This window comes from Protomyctophum bolini (genome assembly GCF_963924005.1).
Source record: "Protomyctophum bolini genome assembly, chromosome: 17".
Classification (NCBI taxonomy): Eukaryota; Metazoa; Chordata; class Actinopteri; order Myctophiformes; family Myctophidae; genus Protomyctophum; species Protomyctophum bolini.
In genome coordinates, this window is record NC_137878.1 from 29,937,071 (window position 1) to 29,959,199 (window position 22,129).

General features: G+C 40.9%; 2 protein-coding genes across 2 annotated transcripts in view; both read left to right on the top strand.

The window, feature by feature from the left end:
- The first annotated feature begins 588 nt into the window (after positions 1–588).
- On the top strand, positions 589–7,110 carry prdm1b (PR domain containing 1b, with ZNF domain). The gene is made up of 5 exons (XM_080786968.1): positions 589–706; positions 1,102–1,342; positions 3,288–4,222; positions 4,466–4,594; positions 5,571–7,110. The coding sequence occupies exons 1-5, from the start codon at positions 698–700 to the stop codon at positions 6,144–6,146; spliced, it is 1,890 nt and encodes a 629-aa protein (XP_080643094.1). The 5' UTR covers positions 589–697; the 3' UTR covers positions 6,147–7,110.
- A 3,995-nt stretch (positions 7,111–11,105) lies between these two features.
- Positions 11,106–22,129, top strand: part of crybg2 (crystallin beta-gamma domain containing 2) — a 62,066-nt gene continuing 51,042 nt past the window's right edge. Inside the window, exons 1-2 of the mRNA XM_080787198.1 lie at positions 11,106–11,341; positions 19,415–19,520. Coding sequence (XP_080643324.1) covers positions 11,142–11,341; positions 19,415–19,520 — 306 coding nt within the window. The 5' untranslated portion in view covers positions 11,106–11,141. The remainder of the gene's footprint in view (positions 11,342–19,414; positions 19,521–22,129) is intronic.

Below are 22,129 nucleotides of genomic sequence, written 5' to 3' on the forward strand. Positions count from 1 at the left end.
CATAATTTTGTTTCCCAGCTTACACCTCTCCCAACCCATTTTCCTTTCTGTTTCCCCCTGGTAATGACTTGTGTCAACCAGGATTTTTAATTCCCAGTTAAGTTAATTCCCAGAGAAGGTGTTTCAGTTATCCATGTGGTTTCCTTCGTCCTTCCTCTTGTATTTCCTGTAAGATCTGTCATCATAGCAGCGCAGCGGGGTGTTCCTGCCCCAGCAGACAGCAGAGTGAAAGTGTGACGTACGTAGCGAGCCTCAGGAGTGTCAACACACTCTGGTGAGACAGGTGTTGTAGGGTGAGCAGGCTACTGCTACTGTAGGAGCCCTGTGTGTGTGTGTGCGCGCGTGTGCTCTATCTATAACAGCAACCTTTCCTATTTTAGCTCGTATTTTTATTTTGAAAAGGAAAACATAATATGACAGACAGGCCATTCCAGTGCATGCAAGTCAGTCAGTCATGTTACAACATGCGATGAGAAAACACTCAGAGAGAGAGAGAGAGCGAAAGAGAGACAGACTCATACTTTTAGGCCCCGCCTCCATCCGTGCTTACTGATAAAAGTTAAAGCTCACATACAAATGCAAAGTACAGCATAGTACACACAAGGACACACAACCTGTACTTGCTGTGCGCAGCAGACCATACTGGCAAGAGGCGCATATAAAATTACTGAAGAGGATTTAGTGAAGATAACTGTACATGGCAGAGGTGAATTATGATTGGTTTTTTTTTGCATCTTTCTGTTCTTTTTCTTTATTTTGTCTTTTTTTTCTCCATTGTGTTTATTTAATACCGTCTTCGATCAAGTGTCATCCCTGTGGATAAAAAAGGTTATAGTTTAGAAAACAGTCTGCTAAGGGTAATAATGTATTCTTCAAATATTTTAAAACATTTTCAGTAAAGTATATTGACCCTGCGTCAAATTATGGATGGTGCAAACCCATGCAATACTATAGTATAGCCAGTCATTTCAATATTGAGGACTACAACTTACTGTGTCTATAAGCAGTTTTTTATTCATATTTTTTTATCCATGACGGCTCACACAACTATATGCCAGAATATGTTTTAATCTCATCCTCCTGTCTCCTGTCTTCTGACAGATCTACAGAGGCGGGCAGCTCAACCACTTCGTCGATGGCTATGACGTCCACAGGAGCAACTGGATGCGATATGTCAACCCGGCCCGCTCGCTGTCCGAACAGAACCTGGTGGCGTGTCAGAACGGCCGCGACGTCTACTTCTACACCATCCGACCCGTGGAGCCCAAACAAGAGCTGCTGGTGTGGTACAGCCAGGAGTTTGCCAAAAGACTTTGCAGCCAGCAAGAGGATGTCAGACAGAGTGAGTACTCTGGTAGAGACATTTTATCTATTGGTAGAGCATCGTTTAATTATGACTGTTTAGATACAGAACAGATAGTTATAACATGCACTACAGCAGACAAACAACTGACTTTTTATTCAGATTTCAAAACATTTACAAAGAAACATTCCCAATGAATAAAAACTAAATTCAATATATTTTTAAGTCATTTATGGGAAGAAATTAATTCCATAAATTAGAAAACAAATGTTTAAGAATTAGTTAAAATAGCCGATCTGCAAGCTCACAACGTGGCTTGAAGTGGCACATTGTGAGCTTGTAGATCTGCTATTTTCACTAGTATGGGTCCCGGGAAAATGACAAATTTCTCTTTTGGGTCACGGGCCAAAATGTTTGGGAACCACTGGACTACACAGTATCTACTGGTTTACACGAAGGACCTACAATTACAGAACTGCTTGAATCAAGTTGACAAATAACAGAAGTACATACAACCACCACAAACTTTTCCATCACAGTTTTAAGATAAGCTTGAAGATAAACCTTTATTGATCTCCAAATCCAGGTGTCATACTGTAGTAGCAATAGTAGTAAGAGTGAAACACACAATACCTAGAGATAACAGCAGATAAGTAAAACTACAATGATAAGATAAATGAAACTTGACTAAATATGTGCACTGGGACTGGGTCTAAATGAGTTGCATTATGAACAAAATATATAAATAAATATAAACTTTAATAAGTACATTTAGACTATCACCATACTTGGTTGAAAGATATAGGAGGGGACAGATATCTGTTTCTGAAAGAAGAAAAAAAAGTATTTATTTATTTATGTATTTATTTATTTATTGGACGCTACATCTAATAAATGATGTTTGGCAGTGAGGAAGTCTAAACTGAAGGGTGACAGTAACCAGCATGTATAACTGCATTTCTTATAATATAATATAATATAATATAATATAATATAATATAATATAACTTTCACAGAAATACATAGGTTTTGTTTGTTATAAGGGGGGAAACAATGTGTTGCCCCTCAAGCTACTCATATTCCCCACCCCCCACCATCTTACACGCAAATTCAATCACGTAAGACGACTCTCAAAGGAAAGTACAATACAATGGCTGGTCAAAGTACCTTCCTGTGAGTCAGTGAATGTCAGCTGTTATTAGAGTAGGTTTTTCTGTCATCCTACCGGATGGTCCAGCGTTGCCACAAGGCTGAGGCTGGGTGATTCATTTCATTGAAGAACGGGTACACGCCTTTTCAACTATGTATTGTAAACCAATGTCATGGTGGCCTCATTGTATTGTTTTGGTACCTGACTTGACACACTGGTGGTGACTAAGCAAGTTGTTTAAATAGAGCAGGAATAAATTAGTCATAGAAAGAGAAAGCTTTTTTTGTCATGTCATGGTGATGCGGGGGGGGGGTGTCTTCTTTAAAACACGTACGGCAGGTACCGAGAATAACACTTCAAGAATGAAACATGTCTGTTCATAACTTCATACAGACGTACGCCTATACAACCCACACATTTTCCCCACACAAAATCATATCCCCACACATATCTCATCAATAACTTACAGAAACTATATGTTCATACTCTCAGTTAAAAACTGAAACTATCATTTACCATAAGTGTGTGCATGTGTACATGTACTGTAACACGCGCGCGCACGTGTGGGTGTGTGTCACTCACCACACATCACCTCACAGTTCAAAGGAAGTCCAAGATGTTTAATGTAGGGGTATGATGACTTGATGAGTGAATGATAATGGGTCTCGTTACAAAGTAAATAAGGGTTTGCACAATCCAATAATAAAACCAAGTCTTGTTAGCAACTCTGGAAATTCACAGGTTTGCAAGTGCCTAAACTTGTGGTTCAAATCCCCTATCACAAACTACCATTGTTGACCTGTTTTGTTTTGTTTTCCTCTTTGTTCCTTCAAGAACACGTTAGTGCGGATGAAGACTCTGAGCCGGAAGGCGGCAAACAGCGCCTGCCTCAACAGACATGGTTCTGGGAGAGGATGAGAGAAGGTGTGAAAGCAGAGAGGCACGAGGACACCGAGGAGAACATCGACGTGGAGGCGCTGGAGCGAGACACGCCGCCGGATACGCCTGACGACCACATCGTGGATTTCAGTGCCAAGATGGAGGAGGAGGAGGCAGAGGAGGAGGAGGAGGAGGACAGAGAATCAGATCACTACACAACTCTCCCTTCCTCTCAGCCTGGCCTGCACTCACCACACCCCTGTCTGCCCAGCGAGCACTGTCCTGCGATCCCATCCCTGCACCGGGACCTCCCACTCCACCTCCACGGCCTCTATGGCAACAGGGAAGGCCTGGTGTCCTCCTACCCCTTGTACCCTCAAGCCAGACCCCTTCAACCTTCCTACCAGCTCCTACCGCCGTACAGCCCCCACTACCCTCGCCTCCTCTTGCCACAGTACTCGCCTCCCTTCCCTGGAATGTCACCCTCCTGCGGGTCACTCCGGTACAGCAGCTACCTAGGTACCGATGGGCTCCCATACCCCCCCATCGGCCAGTCGGGTCTGCTGCCCGTGTCCTTGCCCTACCCTCCACCCCCCCAGGGTGGGCTGAAGGAGCGGACCATTAACATGTCCCCTCCCTGTGGGGCCCCGGCCACCCCCGAGCTCTCCCCCGTCCCCAAGACTGACAGCCAGAATCAGACCCCTCATCAGTCTCCCTCGGGCTGCGACGAGGCCATGAACCTTAGCCTGGCCATGACCAAAGCCAACGCCGCGCAACGCATCGGCCCCGGCTACAAGTCCCTGCCTTATCCCCTGAAGAAACAGAACGGGAAGATCAAGTATGAGTGTAATGTCTGCCTCAAGACCTTCGGGCAGCTGTCCAACCTCAAGGTAAGGGTTTAGATTCTTTGTTTTGATAAGTGCTTTTGTAAATAACGTTGTTTTTTGTATAATTCATCATTACTTTTCAGAATAATAGAATAAATGAATTGATCGCAAATGAGTTCGACACCGATAATCAAGCATAACAGTGATGATCGTTGTAGTAACATTTCCTCTATCATTATGGCTCTTCTCCTCAGTCATGTGGCCGTGGCTCATCCTGTTATCCTGTTTGTCACATGTTAATTATAGGTTCACCTGCGAGTCCACAGCGGCGAGCGGCCTTTCCACTGCAACTTATGCAAGAAGAGCTTCACCCAGTTGGCACACCTCCAGAAACACCACCTGGTCCACACAGGGGAGAAGCCACACGAATGCCAGGTGAGATGAGAATTGTTTGACTAGTGTGCGTGTGCGTGTGCGTGTGCGTGCGTGCATTTTTTTGTATACAATTGAAAAAGAGACAAAAGACCTCATCTTATATCTCAAAAATGTCATTTTTAAATGTTTTAAAAAATGTTCTCCTATAAGGACATGCCGGAAATATGGATGTCACGGTTAATGTGGTTAAACATAGAAACATAGTGATATTTTACAACAACAATAAGGATGTAAGAGTTGTTATAACACACATAACTGCACTAAGGGCTTTCCCTGTGCCTCTCCCCAATCTGTGATTTAATAAGAATTATTATTATGTAATAAGAATCTTTGTTTTCTTCACTCTCACTATGGGCGTGTTTTATACCTTAATGAAAGTTATGAAATGCACCATGTACGAGAACCAGTTTGAGGTTAAATGACACTCAAACAGAGAATGGCAGCCCCTCCTGTTTGTTCTGGCAAAACACGTCCGGATTGGAAGAGCTCAGGCAGCACAGATACTGACACTGTTATCGCAGTGACGTCATGGCGATCTGATAAAGATGGCACTCCTAATACTCAAAGTCTCTAAACCAGTGGCTCCCAAACGGCATGCCGAGGCATACTGGCCTGAGACAATGTTAGTACAACTATACAAAAAGTTATGAATTCTACACCCTACACATTTTAACCACTTTCAACCTGATGATCTGTCATTAGATCGGGCATGTCATTATTGGCATTAATGACATGCCCAATAATTTTCAGCAATAATGTATTGCTGAAAATGATTGATTATTGTTATGATGTTATTAAGTGGTTACACTTTTCATTTGGCATTAGTAAATAGAATTTTCCATTTACAGAGTGATAACACGATATAGAGGTCACTTAAGATTATGACTTGCCCTTTGGTGTGCCTGCCTTGGACACAGAAAGTCAGAAAACCACTGTCTAGAATCTAACCTCTCCTCTTGTCCCTTCGTTCACTCAGGTGTGCCACAAGCGCTTCAGCAGCACCAGCAACCTGAAGACCCACCTGCGCCTCCACTCCGGCGAGAAGCCCTACGAGTGCAAGCTGTGCAGCACCAAGTTCACGCAGTACATCCACCTCAAGCTGCACCGCCGCCTCCACAGTGCCCGTGAGCGCGCCTACCTCTGCCAGCCCTGCGGCCAGACCTTCCTCCATCGCTTCTCCCTCCGCGTCCACCAGCGGAGCTGCTGCCCGGCGGCCAATGCCAGCGCCGGCGCGCACGTCCTCGACGCACGCGCAAAAGACATAGTGGAGCAGTTCGACGCCAGCCAGGAGGCTGACGCACTTCCGGAGGCGGCCTCGCCGGCGCAGGTGGAGGCAGCGGCCGAGCGCTGGCTGGCCAGGAGCCTGGAGGGCCGCGAGGGGAAGGAGGACCAGAAGGAGGCCACGTTGCTGCTGAAGGCCCTGGTGGCGGCTATCAATGCTCCGGCGGCGCCCGCCAGTTCACACCGTGGCCCACCGCCGCCGGCACACCAGGAGAGGGCCAGCGTGGTGCATCTGTACGGCAGGCCAACCGTGAAGACGGAAGGACAGTGAGGAGGAAGTGAAAGGACAGGAGAGAGAGGGGGAGGGGGCCAAGAAAGGAAAGGACATTGTGAATTGTAGACACAGAGCATACAGTAGCCATGCAGTCAACCGTTCAACAGACAGAAAAGAAAGAGAGACTACTTCGCCAAATACATCTTTCTGTTTTATCCAAATGGGACAAAGCAGGGAAGAGAGACAGAACATTATCCAATGAGCACAGCACCAAAAGAAGAGCATTCCAAAGACTGGGCTAGTGTATTGAGTGATTGCACTTCCACCTATAACTCTACTCATTTCCTGAAGAGAGAGAAAGGGTGTATTTTTTATTTTTTGTAGTCTGTGAAATATCATTGTTTTTTACTCAGGTAGACAAGTATTGTTTTTTGTGCTTTAACTTATTATGTGTTGTGACTGTGAGACCTTGTGTCGTCTATATTTATGTAACAACTCTGTACATATTTTGTTCTTTTTTTCTCTCCCCACATGTCCAAGGATTTGCCACAGTACAGGAACAAATTCAGGGTATTCATTCGTGGATGAATCTTTACTTTAGTGGCCATCTATTGTGTATTGTGCTACTTTGTGTGAGCACACAAATGTGTAAACCCGGGGTATGAAAGGGTATACCAGAAGCAGTGCAGAATACCACTTTTGATGTTTTGCCATTTATGTGATGTAACGAAAAAGGGAAATGTTAAGTATCTTGAATTCATGTAAGCATTTGCCAAAAAGAGGAAATGAGGAAAACCTGAACATGGACCAATTGACTATATGTAGCACGACTTGTTTGATCATATGTTTACCAGTGTAATGTAACAAAGTGACGAATGCTTTATACACCTTTTGCTGCAATTATCCAATAACCTAATGACCTTTTAACTGCCAACTAGCTTCTTCTCTGCATTGCAATGTACTTCAACTTAATCCTGAGGTAGTCCAAGCTTCACTGTTCATTCTCCAAACTGTTTATGTTCATCCAGTCTTTCAGTGTACCACAGTACATTGAAAGACTCGATCAAGATTTTTCATCACTGTTTCATTACTGTTTCATCTGCTTCAAGTACTCAACTACTGCGCACTTCACACTTGGGTGACAATAGATTAGGTTGCTATAGGTTTATTCTGTCCAGCTACCACAGGCATCAGTTCATATTCCAAGGTTAAAAAAGGGAGTTAGACAGGCACTTGTTTTTGGTAACCATAAATTATTATCTTCTCGTTGAGTAGCACTGGAAAAAGGCAGAACTACCACTGAGTATTTCTTTCATCATATTTGTAGTTTCTTATTTGTACAGTATGCTTGTCTATGTAGTTTATTTTTTGATACAGTATGAAATGTTGATAATTTATGTGAGAGGCTACTTTGATGATACTTTTATATTTTCACTATGTAGCATATTAAAGATATTGTTTCTCTACATGTTTCTCTACAGGTGTTTTTCAATATTTTCTTTGTTTTTGTTCCACTTTTTAAATGGTGGAGGATTAGAAAATCCAAGATGTCAAAGTTAACGTATTCCTAGATCAATTCCCAAGTCTTGGAAGGTCAGAGTATGCCATACACTATACAAATGACAGTGTAAATGGTCATGTAAATAGTGAAAATAAAACAATTATGCAACAGGTAACTAGGATACCAATTAAACATCACACTAGCATCTGTCTAAACAACATTCATAGCATTTGAGATCCCGACATGATCCACTCATGCAGTCGTACAGAAGATGTTGCCTTACCCTTAAGTGTCATAAGACTCTTCTTTGCCCTGGCTCCCAACGTGCAGATTGACAAAAGTGAGTAGATGTCTAATAGTAAAAAGTATTGCAATCTGGGAACCAGATTGCAAGGTGCAGGGGGGGAGGGGGGAGGGACGACAATGACAACATGTAATTCTTGGAAACGCCTCTGGATTAAAGGTGTTGTGGACACAGTAGTAAAAACAACCACCCACACACACTAGTAACTATTTATAATTTTTCACCCGGTGCGGACGCGGAGGAGAGAACACACCACCAGTGCCCACATCGTCCCCAACAGGAATCGGTGTGTGATCTCATCTCATGAGCCTCCCCTTCCCTTGAAATTCTGCTTTCACAAAGTTACTGTAAATATTGTCCGTCAGACAGACAGCAAAGGCAAAACCTTGTTGTCTCTCACTTTCTCTCTCTCTCTCTCTCTCTCTCTCTCACACACACACGCGCACGTACATCAAGCACACACACAGACAGAAGCCCTCTTTCTTTCTCTGTCTGCTGCTACTCCACTCTTCTGATGTCTGCTTTGGGGAGGACCTCTGTGACATTCACGCAGTCACCTCTGACCAGAGCGAGAGCTGCTGGTTTCTTGGATCTCTTTTAGGTGCTAGTCTGACACACTGCAAACAGAAAATCCATTCTCAGGCTGCCAGCTAGTATAAAGCTACATCTGCTCACAAGTGTGTCTACGATTAGACAACCACTTTACAGTAGCAAGTACTTGCAACTTGCTTAATAGTAGAATTAGCAAAGTTATTATTTATAGATTATTGCCTGGTGACATATTTAACCATTTTGTCATACTGAGTTAGTTTATACATCAGTGTAGATCAGTTCATTGATATAGAATAGTATAGAAAACAGTGGCACTTGTTAACTAAACGTCTTGTTAAACAGGTACAATCACCATGAAATAAATAATGCTGGATGGTTGGTTGGTTGGTTGGTTGGTTTAAGAGGAAGGGGCAGACATCCTGTTTACAGAACACGTAATTCCGGTTTGATTTATCTTGAAACTTGACTCGCTCTTTGAAAACCCACCACCGTACTTCCTGTTGTACTATACCTGGACCTCAGCTTCTGGTACCCATGATTCACAGCAGGAAATCCTAAACTGGATGGATGATAAAGAGTCAAGACAGAAAGAGAAAACAAGGACAGGAGATACTTTTTTTATATACAAAACTAAACTAAATGTTAAAGCTCTATATTCGGATTGTAATCATTACTATACCGTGTTCTCCCCGTCTCCAGCTCCCTTTTTTTGGTCAGGTGACGACCTGACCTAACAACTACTTGTTGGTCAGGTGACGACCTGACCTAACATCTACTTGTGAAATGTAGGGTGGTTCGGAAATGCACCCTGAACGCACTGGTGTTTGTTTATTCAGTGAAGAGCAGTACGTTACGCGTTGATCTGTTTTTCCATTGCTATCATTAGTCACATAGCCAGGCCTATAGAAAGGGAGTGGGTCATATAATAATAAACTTAAGGTGTGGTAATATCGAAACCTAATTCATGGACTGGTTTAATCCATAGACACAACATGCAGAAAATACATGTTACAGTATTTTGGCATGGCTTTAATGAAGCCATTTCAATCAACTTGATTACTTCACCTTTATCCAAATAATAGTCTGACTCCCTAATACCCAAACGCATCATTACATAAAATATAATAATTGATAAGCAATGTAGTGGCTAATCAACACTATGAACAATAAAACTTAAAAGCCACTAAAAGCACCGGGCAGCGAATCTTACGCAGTTGGTATAGGGAATAAGACCATTGTCCAGTCAAGGCAGCAACATTTGATGGTGTTTATTTTGCTTCTCCAGACACAGTACAAGATGTTATTATGTCACAGTGCTCTCCCTAACCTGCTGGTAAAAAACCATGGACCTTCCCAGTGCTCTCTCACTCCCTGTGTGCTCTCTTAATTAAATAGACTCAGCTGTGAACTGCCCATCACCTTCAAAACAAAAGCTCTGTCTGCAACAAAAATAATGGCTGTAAACAAACCAATTAAACAAAGCAACTTAAACAAAAAAATAAGAAATGCATTACATATATAACAGAAATACTGAAATAGAAAATGACTGAATATAGCTCCCACAAGCAATGTATATATGACCATACTGTATAACTGTTAAGTAATTGTTTCCAATGATGCCTTTTGATCCCTTTTATTGTAGTATTAGATATTCTGAGAATGTGTTTGTGGTTGTCCATTAAGAATCTTAAAAGGTTTGTCTTGTCCCACATTGTGGTATTATTATTATTATTTTTATTCTGTCACTGTTTGCCTTTGAATGGAAGTGTTCATTTGATTGTATCAATGGAAGTGTTCATTTGATTGTATCACAAGTAGCCTACTATACCACTGCATTTGTTCCACTGCCTTTATCCGCTGTGCTTTTACCCCCTCTTGTGTCCATTATGATCATTCACATACGGTCCACCAGATGTCACCACTGACTCAGAGCACCTTTTTGTTACCCTCCTACCAGCTGCAGTGGACAGTAATAATACTAATAAAATACTGTAAATAAATGTTGTATAGCCTAGGGCTATAGTAATTGTATTTGTATTATAGTATTTGTATTTTTGGTTACTTTTATGACTTTTCACTCCATTTTAAAGACACAATATATTTGGGAATTAACCACTTAAAATGTAGGCTATACTATATAATATTTTATTTGGTTCTCCTGCTCAAATGTCTCACCCACGGGATCTGAAACAACAACAACAACAACAACAACAACAAAAGCAAACAGGCAAGCTCTATTTAGCTCAATGGCACACGAAACCAGGTTCAAAGAGGAAAGTTACATTATTTATACATTATACATATTTCAAATAGAGAAAATAGTTGATAGCTAACTTTTAACAAAATAGATCACTTACAACACCTTTAAAATATGAAGGAAGCTTTATTATAATTATTATTTTCTTTTTTTCCCTTTCGTTATTAGATTTTACAGCCTAGGCCAAGTAAAGATTAATTTGATGCTCTTCAACAGAGGGGGCGTGTCGCGCTCGTCTGCCACACCTGTGCTCTCTGTGCAGAGAAAATGAAGCAGCTGAAGGTTCAGGTTGCTGTCAAAGAGGCACAGTCACACACAAGTGTTTTCTCCTCCTCTGAGGTTTTGCTGACAAGATTTATCAGCTCGTTATTAGGCCACCAAAAGACCTCTCTCAACGTTTTAGTTTTTAGTGGTGTGAAATAATTTTAATTTGGAACCATGGCGAAAAAGAATAACCCCAGAAAGGCTCTGAAAAACTTCTTCTCCAAGAGCGACGCTAACCTGAAGGAGTCCGTTGATGAGATGGATAAAAACATCAACGGAGGAGAGAAGAAGAAGTTCAAGTTGTTCAAATTCAAGTTGAAGTCGAAAACCCCCGCCGACCCTGAGAAGCCAGCTGATGGGGACCAGGTGGCCAGGTATGCATGCTTACTTAAAAGCTTGTGTCTTGTCTCCGCGTGGAACAGCAGCACTGCTGGCTAATAATTCCATGCACTGGCTTAGCCATGGTTCGCATGACGCTCGTATCTATCATGACAGTCGGCATGTTCATGGCTCAGTCAGTGGCTGGCAATCATGCAACCTACAGTAGGCAGTAGCCTAGATATCTGCATTAAATGCACGTCTACCGTAGGCTTTTGTTGCTTGTGGGGTTTTTTGTAGTCTTCGTTCTGACTGTTCTGACCCGAATACTACCACTCACTCGTGTTTGCTTTCCCCCTCTTGAACTCGTGTGAACTTACACTATTGACGTTTATAGCCCTGTAGGCTAGCCATATATGGCTAGCCTACAGGGCTAAACGTCAATAGTGTATAGGCCTTACTTATATGGCCTTCCCACAAATTAAACAATATCTTTGTATGTTAAACAGTGTTGTATCCTATTCAACAATGTTGTACCCTATTCAGTCTTCTTGACGAGACTGCATGCTCTCACTCTGGTCTTACTGGAGTAGTTATGATATATGATGAAATGAGGAGAGTATATTGAATTTGGGTTTGCCAGGGTTTTATGAACATCATCTCTCTGTTGAGCAACAGTTAGTGTGTTTAATGTGTTGAAGGTCTTCTGCCATGGGCTTTATACATTATAGGTCTTGTTTCGTGACTTTTTCTAACTGTTTAGCAAAGATGATACAAAGATTTGGATCCAATATTCCATTTTGGTAAAATGTTAAAGATACACTTCAGAATTTGTACATTATCTATGTTGTGCATTGCGCACATTATTTTTAGGCTATAGTATATCTGCAGTAACCATATTACAAGTGATACTAATTAAGTCTATTTTCCATTCTGGTGAAATAGTGTCAGGGCAGGGTTCTGCTATTGTCAGTGTAGACTACTGGACAGGCAGTAGGATCTGTTACACTAAAGAACTAAATGCTGTCAGTTTAGGAAGAAAGCCACATACTGTAGGCAATAAGATGCAGGTGGAGCCAAATACTGTAGTATAACTTGACTGTAACCAAATAGCTGTAACCAAATAACTCTATAGAAATGAATACGGTAACTTGCTGTTATGAGGATAATATTGAGATTTGAGCTTGATGAGAGAACATCCAGGTCAGGTGTGCTGCAACATAATAATAGTTAGTAGTTCCACTGTATGCCTGCATATTTCTCTACTATTGTTGAAGCGGCATAATTTTTTTCCACAAATTCAAATTTCTCAAGTTTGAGACATTTCATACATTGTAATCTAGGGACTTATACTCAAGTGAATTTGTTATTATTTTTCCACCCTTGATAAGTGAAGCCAAAACTATTCTAATCTGTGTGATACTGTAGATTTCATTAGGAGTTGGGACTGTTTTATTTCTCCCCATTTGGCACATCATATACGTTAGTGGCATAACTCCACGAGTATGCAAGCTACAGTTATACAATTGGTATTGCTGGATTCAGTAGAACCACACCTTTCCTACAAACCCTCATATGTGTTGCTATGACAATCCATTTCAGAGTCACTACAAAGTAAAGAAGACATTCTACATAGATTTACAATTCCGCCTACTGTAGGTATGTGTTAAAAATGAATGACTATATCATATTGACATTCAGATATTGACATGCAGTCTCTTCTAGAATGTAGATGTATGCCAAGTTCTGAACCTCTCAGAGCTTCCATTGTGAATCTACATGACTTTAAGTGCCTCAACCCCCAGACGGACAGGCGTTAGTTTTAGTTTGGGGTGTATAACTTTATATCAATTTCACCACTTTTGCAGTAAAATATTTTTTCACTAGAATCCATTTCATGTGTGGGAGGCCTTAGAGATGAGGAAAAACTATGTTGTGTCTGGTTCTACTTCCGGTAGGGGTATCTCCAATTTTTGGGGCCAATGTCACTAGCCTATTACCGGTAAGTTGCTATTTAAATGCCCTGTGTCATATTCGGCCATAGGCCTAATATTGCCAATCATTTTGTTATGAAAACCCTTTGTTGTCTCACATTTTGTTTTAAAAACCTAATTTTGATCATGGGTGGTATGGTTAACTTGGTACTGTAGCCTAGGGGATATTTCTCATGTTATAGGGTCTCAATTTGTGGGATGCCTGAAAAGTCTTGGAAATGAGGGACTGTCCCACACAAAGGGGGACATCTGGTCACCATAGCTGTGGTGGTGTTGAATACGGGCCGGCATACAGGTTTAGGATACAGCATCAGACAGACTCAATGCTCCCAGAATCAGATCCCATGCTCATGCGAACAATGGCTAGACTAGGCTAACAGTGTGGTTTCACTAGTTTGAGTATAGGCTATGGCCGCTTCACATTATCTACAATTAAGTTGTTTGATGATTAAACACTTCTATATTTGTTATTTGACTGGGCTCCCCCATGGCTCCTATGCTAGGTTTTGAGTCTTTTCCCCCCTCTATATCAAATCTCTTCGCCTCAAATAGAAGATCTACAAGCTCACAATGTCTTGTGTTGTGACACGTTGTGAGCTTGTAGATCTGCTATTCACCGAATGTTGACCTCTAAAATAGGGTCCAGGTAAATTGGTAAATGTTCCTTTATAAAATTCAGTGTTTGATTGCTCAACATCCTACAATAATTTCCTGTGACTCGTAGTGGAAGACTGGACATTTTAAGCACATTTTGTGAGCTACATTATTGTCCAAAGATGTGTTAAACAAGTGTTAAACTAGGAATCTGTATGATTACTTACCAGTCATATCATGATTGTAGCCTACTTGACGAAACAACTTGACAACAAAAGCAATTTAAACTAAATTCATACAGTGTTGCTGATGAGTTCTTTGGAAATAATCTGTTAATTTGACATTTCCACACTAATGGTTGAATTGAAGAGAAACGGATGAGCAAAGCTCATTCCTAAATGGCAACATACCCAGACATTATGTCCTGAAACATCGGTGAAAAAGAAGAAAAGGGCTGCACACTCGTAGCCACAATGCTGGACATTTCTGTAGGTTTCTGTAAAATTCATTTCCAGCATTGTGGCTATGAGTGTGCAGCCTTTTTCTTCTTCTTCATTGTTCTGATGTTCATCGCCTTAGGGCCTTTAGTACCTCCTCAATTCTGGTGTGCGCCCTTCTCCTGCTTGTTTATCTGAAACATCTTAACCACATGAACCCTAGCATCCCTAAACTTGTCCAAGTTTGTATTGTGAGCTTGCAGATCGGCTATTTTCAGTGAGGAGATTTGGTGTCGAGTGAAAATAGTAGCAGACAAAGTATCGAGCCCTACGTAACCCCTGTCAACTATGTAAAGGATGCTGGCTAAGACATGTCTCAAGACCTGAGGCCGATTCTATAGAAATTCTTAGTAGTTCTCAAGATCTTTTAAAAATGTTAAAAAATAGGAGATGTAGTACAAGCTGTGAGCTTGTACATCTGCTATTTTTCAATACCCAAGGTTAAAATCTATGATCATACAGATGCTTTCCTGGTCCTAATGGGTTAACCCATTAAAGCCCAAAACACACTCATTGAGTTGCAATGAGTTGCATTGGTGTGGTCTATCTTAAATACCGTTTTATCCCAACCCGACCCTTTGGTGTGGTTTGGGCTTAAGACTTGAGTCCGACTATACAAATGTCCTTCTAAAAAAATGTTGCTAGTGTGTTATCAATCATTCTCAAACGTTTTCATGTAAAGGATCCCCAAAACATTTATTTGGTCGCAGACCCCCCTCAAAATATTTTGTTCTAGGGACCCACCCCCAAAAGCAAAGATTTTAGTTATAATGTTCACTTAAAAGTAATTTATTTTAAAAGATTTTTCTGAAATAGCAGATCTGTGAGCTAGCTTGTATATTGTTTTTGAATAGCCAAATTATAAAATAAAACTAATAAGAACGATTTATTAGGTAGTATAGTATATTTTTGTGTCATAAATTAAAATAGAAAAGTGTGTGGGTGTGGGTGGTGTACGTGTTTTGGGCGTGTAGCCTCATGTAGTGTTATTAAAAACATCTAATTTTTTCATACTTTTGCCAAAGGGTTCTGTTGCAAAACATCATCTGTGGAGTCTGTGGGAGAATGACATTTTGTTAAGACAGCTGTTCATCAACTGTAAATGTGGTTTGTCCTGACCTGTCCTTGTGAATTATCCCAAACTTTTCCTGTTCTCGTTGAAGGCATTCCCTGCCTGCTGCCCAGAGAGCCATGGGACTTGAATTATCAGCCATAAAGTTATGAGAGATGGCACATTCTGTCTACAGGTGCTCCGATCAGCTTTTTTGGTCCGGTCAAAAAGTTGGGGGTCCATGGATAAATTAGAATTTTGGGGGGGTCCTTGATATGAAAACGTTTGAGCACCACTGATATAGAAACTTACGTTTCAGAAAATTGTTAGGATTTAGAAGACATTTGTAGAAGTCTTAAATGGTTTTAATGGTTTAAGTTTATGTTTTATTATTGTCTAACAGTGACACAGAACACAGAGAAAGGAATGAACATACTCATACACACTACAACACTACCACAAATGACGAGGTAGTGAGCTAATAGTCACTAGTCACATGACCGGGCAATCAAATCCTCTGGATCCTGTGGTTACAAATATCATTTTACACCTGTCGTTAAAGTAAAGCACAAACATGAAAGTTCAAAGCACCTCCGTGTTTAGATAAAGAAAGTAGTGGTACATTATCCTGTAGCACTGCACGCACCTTCTGTATGCATCTTAACAATAGTTCTACTGTGGGCCAGTTATCGAAATTGTCAATAGCAAGACATTTTATACAGTACTATTGCCTATACCTGGCACTGACATAGGATATTCGCAATCTTTTCGAATGATCACTATTACCGGTAGAGTAAAATTGTAATTGGTATGAATGATTCTCCTTCCCTCAAAAGAGACGATTCAGCCTGAAATACAACTTAAATCCAGTAAGGACCAAATGTTTTGTTTGTAAAATACTTTTAATCTGGAATTTTTATCAGTTAAGGGCTTGCTTTTTCAATGTCTGGGGAAACAGGTCCATTGCTCCACCCAGACAGTATCTGCTTTTTTATGCTCCAGGTTAAGGTCAGTGTGTCTGTTTACCTTTCACATGCTGTCAGCAAGAATGGTCTTATCTGTCATCACAAGAACGCACTGTGCTTCCACAGGAGATTAAACACTGTCCTATAGACTATCCCCTGTAGTTATCCCTTATTTAACCACTTTAACTCTGACATCCCAATTTCCAGCATGTCTTGTGCTAGACAGTGAGACTGTGGTTTGATTCCTCAGCCTCCACAGTGCACATGGTTTGGTCGAACACGATTGGCTGCTATAGTATTGTTGCGGGGAAGCCAGCACGGGCAGGGCATTCACGGCATTCAACTCCTTCAAGCTGTCTGTTGAGCAGGGAGTGGAACTGGGGTCGATTTGCACAACTAAATTGTGGAGAAAAAAAATACTTGAGCATATTTCTCATATCTCAATCATCACTTTAGTTCCTTTCTTTGGACCATTTTGTTTCATTGTTATTTCATTATGGATTAGAGAAGAATACAAGACAGTTCATTTGAGGTAGAATGCCCCCAAACCAAAAACCTCAGTATCTTCAGATTTATGCATACTAACTCTAGTGAGTGCACTGCAGTATCATAAGTTCAACACAGGGCCCTGAAAGGAACCTGTTAATCTACAGTGCGCCTACATGTCTGTGTGCATAATGAAACTATCAGTCAAATATGCCACACTAGCTAATTGTACAACTTGTTGTACATGCTGGCAGTATCTCATTCAGAAGTCGGTGAAACATAAATTTTGTGCATCTGTCATCATCTCATGGAACAATGTGACTCACAGTGGGTCTTTGTCTGTGTGGATACTAAGTTAAAAGTGTAACTACATGAACAGAGCTTGCTACATAATCCATGCACTCTGAAATCAACATTCTCCTTGAGAATTCAAAGAGAAAGCACAAAGTATATGACCTGTCACAAAATGTATTTGGATTGAATAATTATCGCATGTGGAGGCTCAAAATATCACTTTTTGACCAAATACCACCATCAATATTGTGAAGATATCAAATTATGGGGACGACGAGAATATTGGAAAAATAAATCTTTCAAAACATTTGCATAAATAGACTATTTCCGTTGAGTGGCATGGCATTCAACCCTGGTTGGTATAACCCGGGCTTTAACATTGTCACAAGAAGTTTTATTGCTGATGGGGTTTCTTAAGTCCACACCGGGTGGAGGGGTCACATGTAACTACTGTACGTACAGATGCTTGCTAAACCTCTTCTCAGGCCAAGCAGCTGCATATTTGTCTCGCCTTTGCGATGAGTGATTGGTGATGGCCTTGATATGGTATCATTGTACAATCATACATAACTGTGTGCGTGTGTGTGTGTGTGTGTGTGTGTGTGTGTGTGTGTGTGTGTGTGCTGGCACAGTTTATAATGGGAACTTAAATCATGTTGTTTCTGGCGGTTGATATTTTATTGTAATGATATATCACCCTCTCCCCTAAGGGTGCAAACATGCCATTAAAGGGTTCTCATCCGGCATGCATGCAAATTGACGGCAGGCTGAAAGTGTTTAAAGTGAAAGATGCAGCATGTTCAGACCTACCCATGTTTGTTTGCCATTTAACTCCCAAAGTGAGACAACCTGTTTGTATCGAGAACCTTTGTGCCACTCAAGACAGGTGAATGTATCTATTTACTCAGTACATGACAACTTATGCATACATGTTGATTGATTGAAACCTTTATTTATTCTCGAAAGAGCAATTGAGGTTCTCCCTCATTTTCAATGCTGACTTTCAATGCTGATTACATACAGTATATAAAACAATTTAAGACATGCAGGTATAAAACACAAAACAAATCTTCATGTAAGGCATGATAGACATATTATTATATAGACAATGAGACAAAACATAAGTTAAAAACAATTACATATTGAGGTAGGGAGGTTCAAAAGCAGGTTATTAAATAGACTATAAGATATTGGGGTATGTTTGCTGTAAAGTGTTCCATGTGGTTTGGTCATCGAAGAAAAAAGCTGACTTTCCTAGTTCAGATTGTACGGATGGGACCTCTAGTTTAAGCCATTCACTTGAACGGGTCTGGCGAGTATTTATTTTCCATTTTAATAGCAACGTGAACGTGATGTATGATGGTACTTGGTAGCTTTCCATCAATTAAAGATGAACTGGTGCCAGTGCATGGTTCTCCTCTCAGAGAGGGAAGACCAACCTACTTTATTATAACATGTGAGTTAATGTGCTCTTGGAGTTGCACTGTACCCTTTTCTCACTTTTTTTATTTGGTTAAAAACGGGGAAACGGGGGATATAGGTTTTGGGAGTAACGTGCAGCAAAGGTATTGGGAATCAAAACCAGGACACGGTGTCAGGCATCAGAGTTTATGTAGTAGGTGGGTGCCTTAGCCACTCAGCTATCGGCACCCCTAACTCTGAGGATTTTAATTCATCAGAGTTTATGTAGTAGGTAGGTGCCTTAGCCACTCAGCTATTGGCACCCCTAACTCTTGAGGATTTTAATTGAATCATATAGCATTATTTATTTTCATTTAGCCCTCTAGCTGCAGTTTATTTATTTCCGATAACATGCATTGAAATGCACTGCAGATGCAAACACAGGACACAATGCATGCTTGAACTGTTCATGAACACCATCGCTGCAATCAAACACTTTTGTTTCCAGCTACAGTAACTTGTATGCTGAAAATAGCAGATCTACAATCATACAACACGTTGTGAGCTTGTAGAGCTGCTAATTTTGGCACAATACACTGATATTAAGGATGGTGACAGAGTCAGTGATGCAGAATTATGCAGTACTGGCACTGCATGAGGTCACACAGACATCTGTTTCTGAAAGAAGTCATTCTTTCCAGATAGTTTGACCAGCTTTAACAATAAGTTACCTCGACGATCATGTATACCACCAGTTACTTGTACAAAATAACAAGGCCTCATCTTTCTTTCAGGTACATTTTTATAGTCTTTTGCTGAATGTCTCTTCGTACGTGTGCTTCCACAGCGCTGCAGAGTCCCGTGGTCCAGCCAGAGATGGAGAGGCCTGGGACGACGTCCGCAGTCCTGACGGCAACAAGTCAAGTCTGTACGCCACTGCCCCTAGGTCAAAGGTCAGTTGGAGCCAGCTCTAAACATTATTGACCCCTGTCAGTTCACAGGGAGAAGATAAAAAAAACCAGAGGGTTTGTGTATTTTTTTCAAATGGAGTGGGCTGGCCCCACAGCCCACACCTCGCTTAACCTTCCCCCTTGTTTATTGACTTTATGACGAAATATTTCACATGCTGGTAAAGACACACGTGATGGCGTGGCACAAACCAGCCTTATTGGAGTAAACCGTGGAACACGTGACGGGAGATGCAATAGTCGGTAATATACAATACACACTTGTAATTTGGATGCAGGCAAAAGCTGAAGCGGAGTGTCTTGGTTAATATGAAACTGGATAATCTGCGTCCAGTTCATCTTACTGTTATTGGTGATATCACTAATGTTTACAAAAACAAATATATACAGTACACCTCCCCTACCCTTCTCAGCTGCCTTCTAGTATAGTTTTCTCTGCCAAATGGAGCCATTATCTCCTCAGTTTACTCCCACAGTGTAAAGCGGTGTACCTGTATGCATAGGGGAGAGGGCGTGCCGTGAACACGATGACACCCAGTGACCCACACACCTACACTCTCACAGTGCCTGAATGGCTTTCACAATCACCAGCTAAAGCAGACCTACTGACCCTTGTCAGTTCCCAGGGATTAGGGCTATCACGATGAAAGGATTTTAGTTGACAATTTATTGATGCTATACATTGACACGAAACAAGACAGGAACGCCCCAAAACGTCACATCCGGGACATTTACCCTGGCAGAATTTTCTATGGCTGCCAATGCAACTTTTTCCAATCCTTAATAACATACGGACAAACATCTATGCCGATAATATCTAACTTGCGGAGGTAGCGTGCCTTGTCCACGGGCAACAGATCTTTCAACGTATGTCATTGCAAATAAGTTTGATAATCGCTACTCTGCGCAATATTGTTTTGGAAATGCCGCAAATTGCATTGCAGTGAACGAGAGCAAATCACAGTTTACCCGGGGGGTGGTGACTCCGCCCTGAATACGCGTTTTCGTGTCAATGTATAGAAATATGGCAATTTCATCCAGATGTTTTTAAACAATGGAAACAATTCTAATTAGTATGCAAAGTCAATTCACACCATGTTCTGTAATCTACCATACACAAGTTTTAGCTCACTGTTGCCTTGCCAGTTTGCTATGATCCCCTTTTATATATGCTGTGCGATTATGTACCTTGAAATACCATTATGTGATAACTACAGTATGGCTTCATCAGGATACAGCAAATCGTATTTTGTGATATTATTTTTAAATGTATTGACTTAAAACTGGCAGTTCTATCCCATTTATAGTGATTTTAAAGGCAACCACATGAAACTTATATTTAGCTCCATGGACGGGCGCCATCTTGTGAGGAACGCCGCTGTTGCAATTCAACACTGACCGCCAATTCACAACTATACATACCTACATATAATAGTATACCTTATTCTTCAAGCTAAATCAATTACAGTAGTGCAAAACCTCAAATAAAATATTTTTGTGCCCAACATTTTTTTAACGCATAAAAAAAGATGTTAAACAATCTATTGCTTGGGTGCATATGATACAAATTCAAACTGATTTTTATTTATTTTCATTTGACACATTTAGAGCTGAATTATTAGGTCCCTCAGCGTTGTGTTGCAGGAGGCAACAGGCAGGCACACCTCCAAATGTCATGCTATCCATTTATAAATCTAGATCCATGAACGCTCACACAATACCCTCTGAGGATACAGGATGGATGAAACCTAGCTAGCTGTGTCCATATCCATTCCCCATTCCCGACGTAGGACAGGATATGTTAATATATGTTAATCCATTCCGAAAAATGCACATAAAGTGCACAAAGACCCGCACACTGTCTGCACTTGCAATAGAGCACCGAAGTCTGACGTCAATATCGGTAGAGGGCGCAAAAGCACAGGTTCATGTACTTTTTATTTGCATTGTAATCCCCATAGGGGGATTTTAGATCGCCTCATATAAGAACTGTGTTTGAAAAATAAACATATGGATATGAAGAATCAACTGACTGAGAGAAAACGCTATTGTTACTGCTACTGAATTAGTTAAATTTTTGCTAGAAACGGATCGTTTGTGACTGACTGTCACAAACGATACAGAGACACCCCCCTGACAATAACGCAGAGATGGCTTGTTTATTTTTGGACCACAATGCTTATATGATACGATTTTAAGATGACCCCATAGATGGAGATTACTCCGTAGAGAAATTACTTCCTACAGTGGATCATCATATATGAAAAACTATGGAGAAATCAATACATATGTACAATACATACATATATACAATGCATACATATATCAATGCATATGGGTGATTTGATTTGATTTGAATACATCTATTACAATACACCTCAATATATTCAAAATAAATTTCTTATTTTTTGTTAAGGTTTTTTCACTTCTCTACTCAGGCACTAGGACAACCTCCTGTCCGAACACAGCCTGATTGCATTTGTATTCATTTATTTGCCGGAATGGATATGTATGGTATAGGGGTGCCCCGAGCCCATACAATTTGAGAACCACTGCTTTATGTTTTCCTACCGTCAGTCGTTTAAAAGCTACTG

Excerpts from the sequence above, each read along its gene's own strand:
- prdm1b (XM_080786968.1), top strand. Across the intron at positions 1,343-3,287 it reads GCAAGAGGATGTCAGACAGA|AACACGTTAGTGCGGATGAA; the intron begins GTGAGTACTCTG and ends TGTTCCTTCAAG. Across the intron at positions 4,223-4,465 it reads GGCAGCTGTCCAACCTCAAG|GTTCACCTGCGAGTCCACAG; the intron begins GTAAGGGTTTAG and ends TGTTAATTATAG.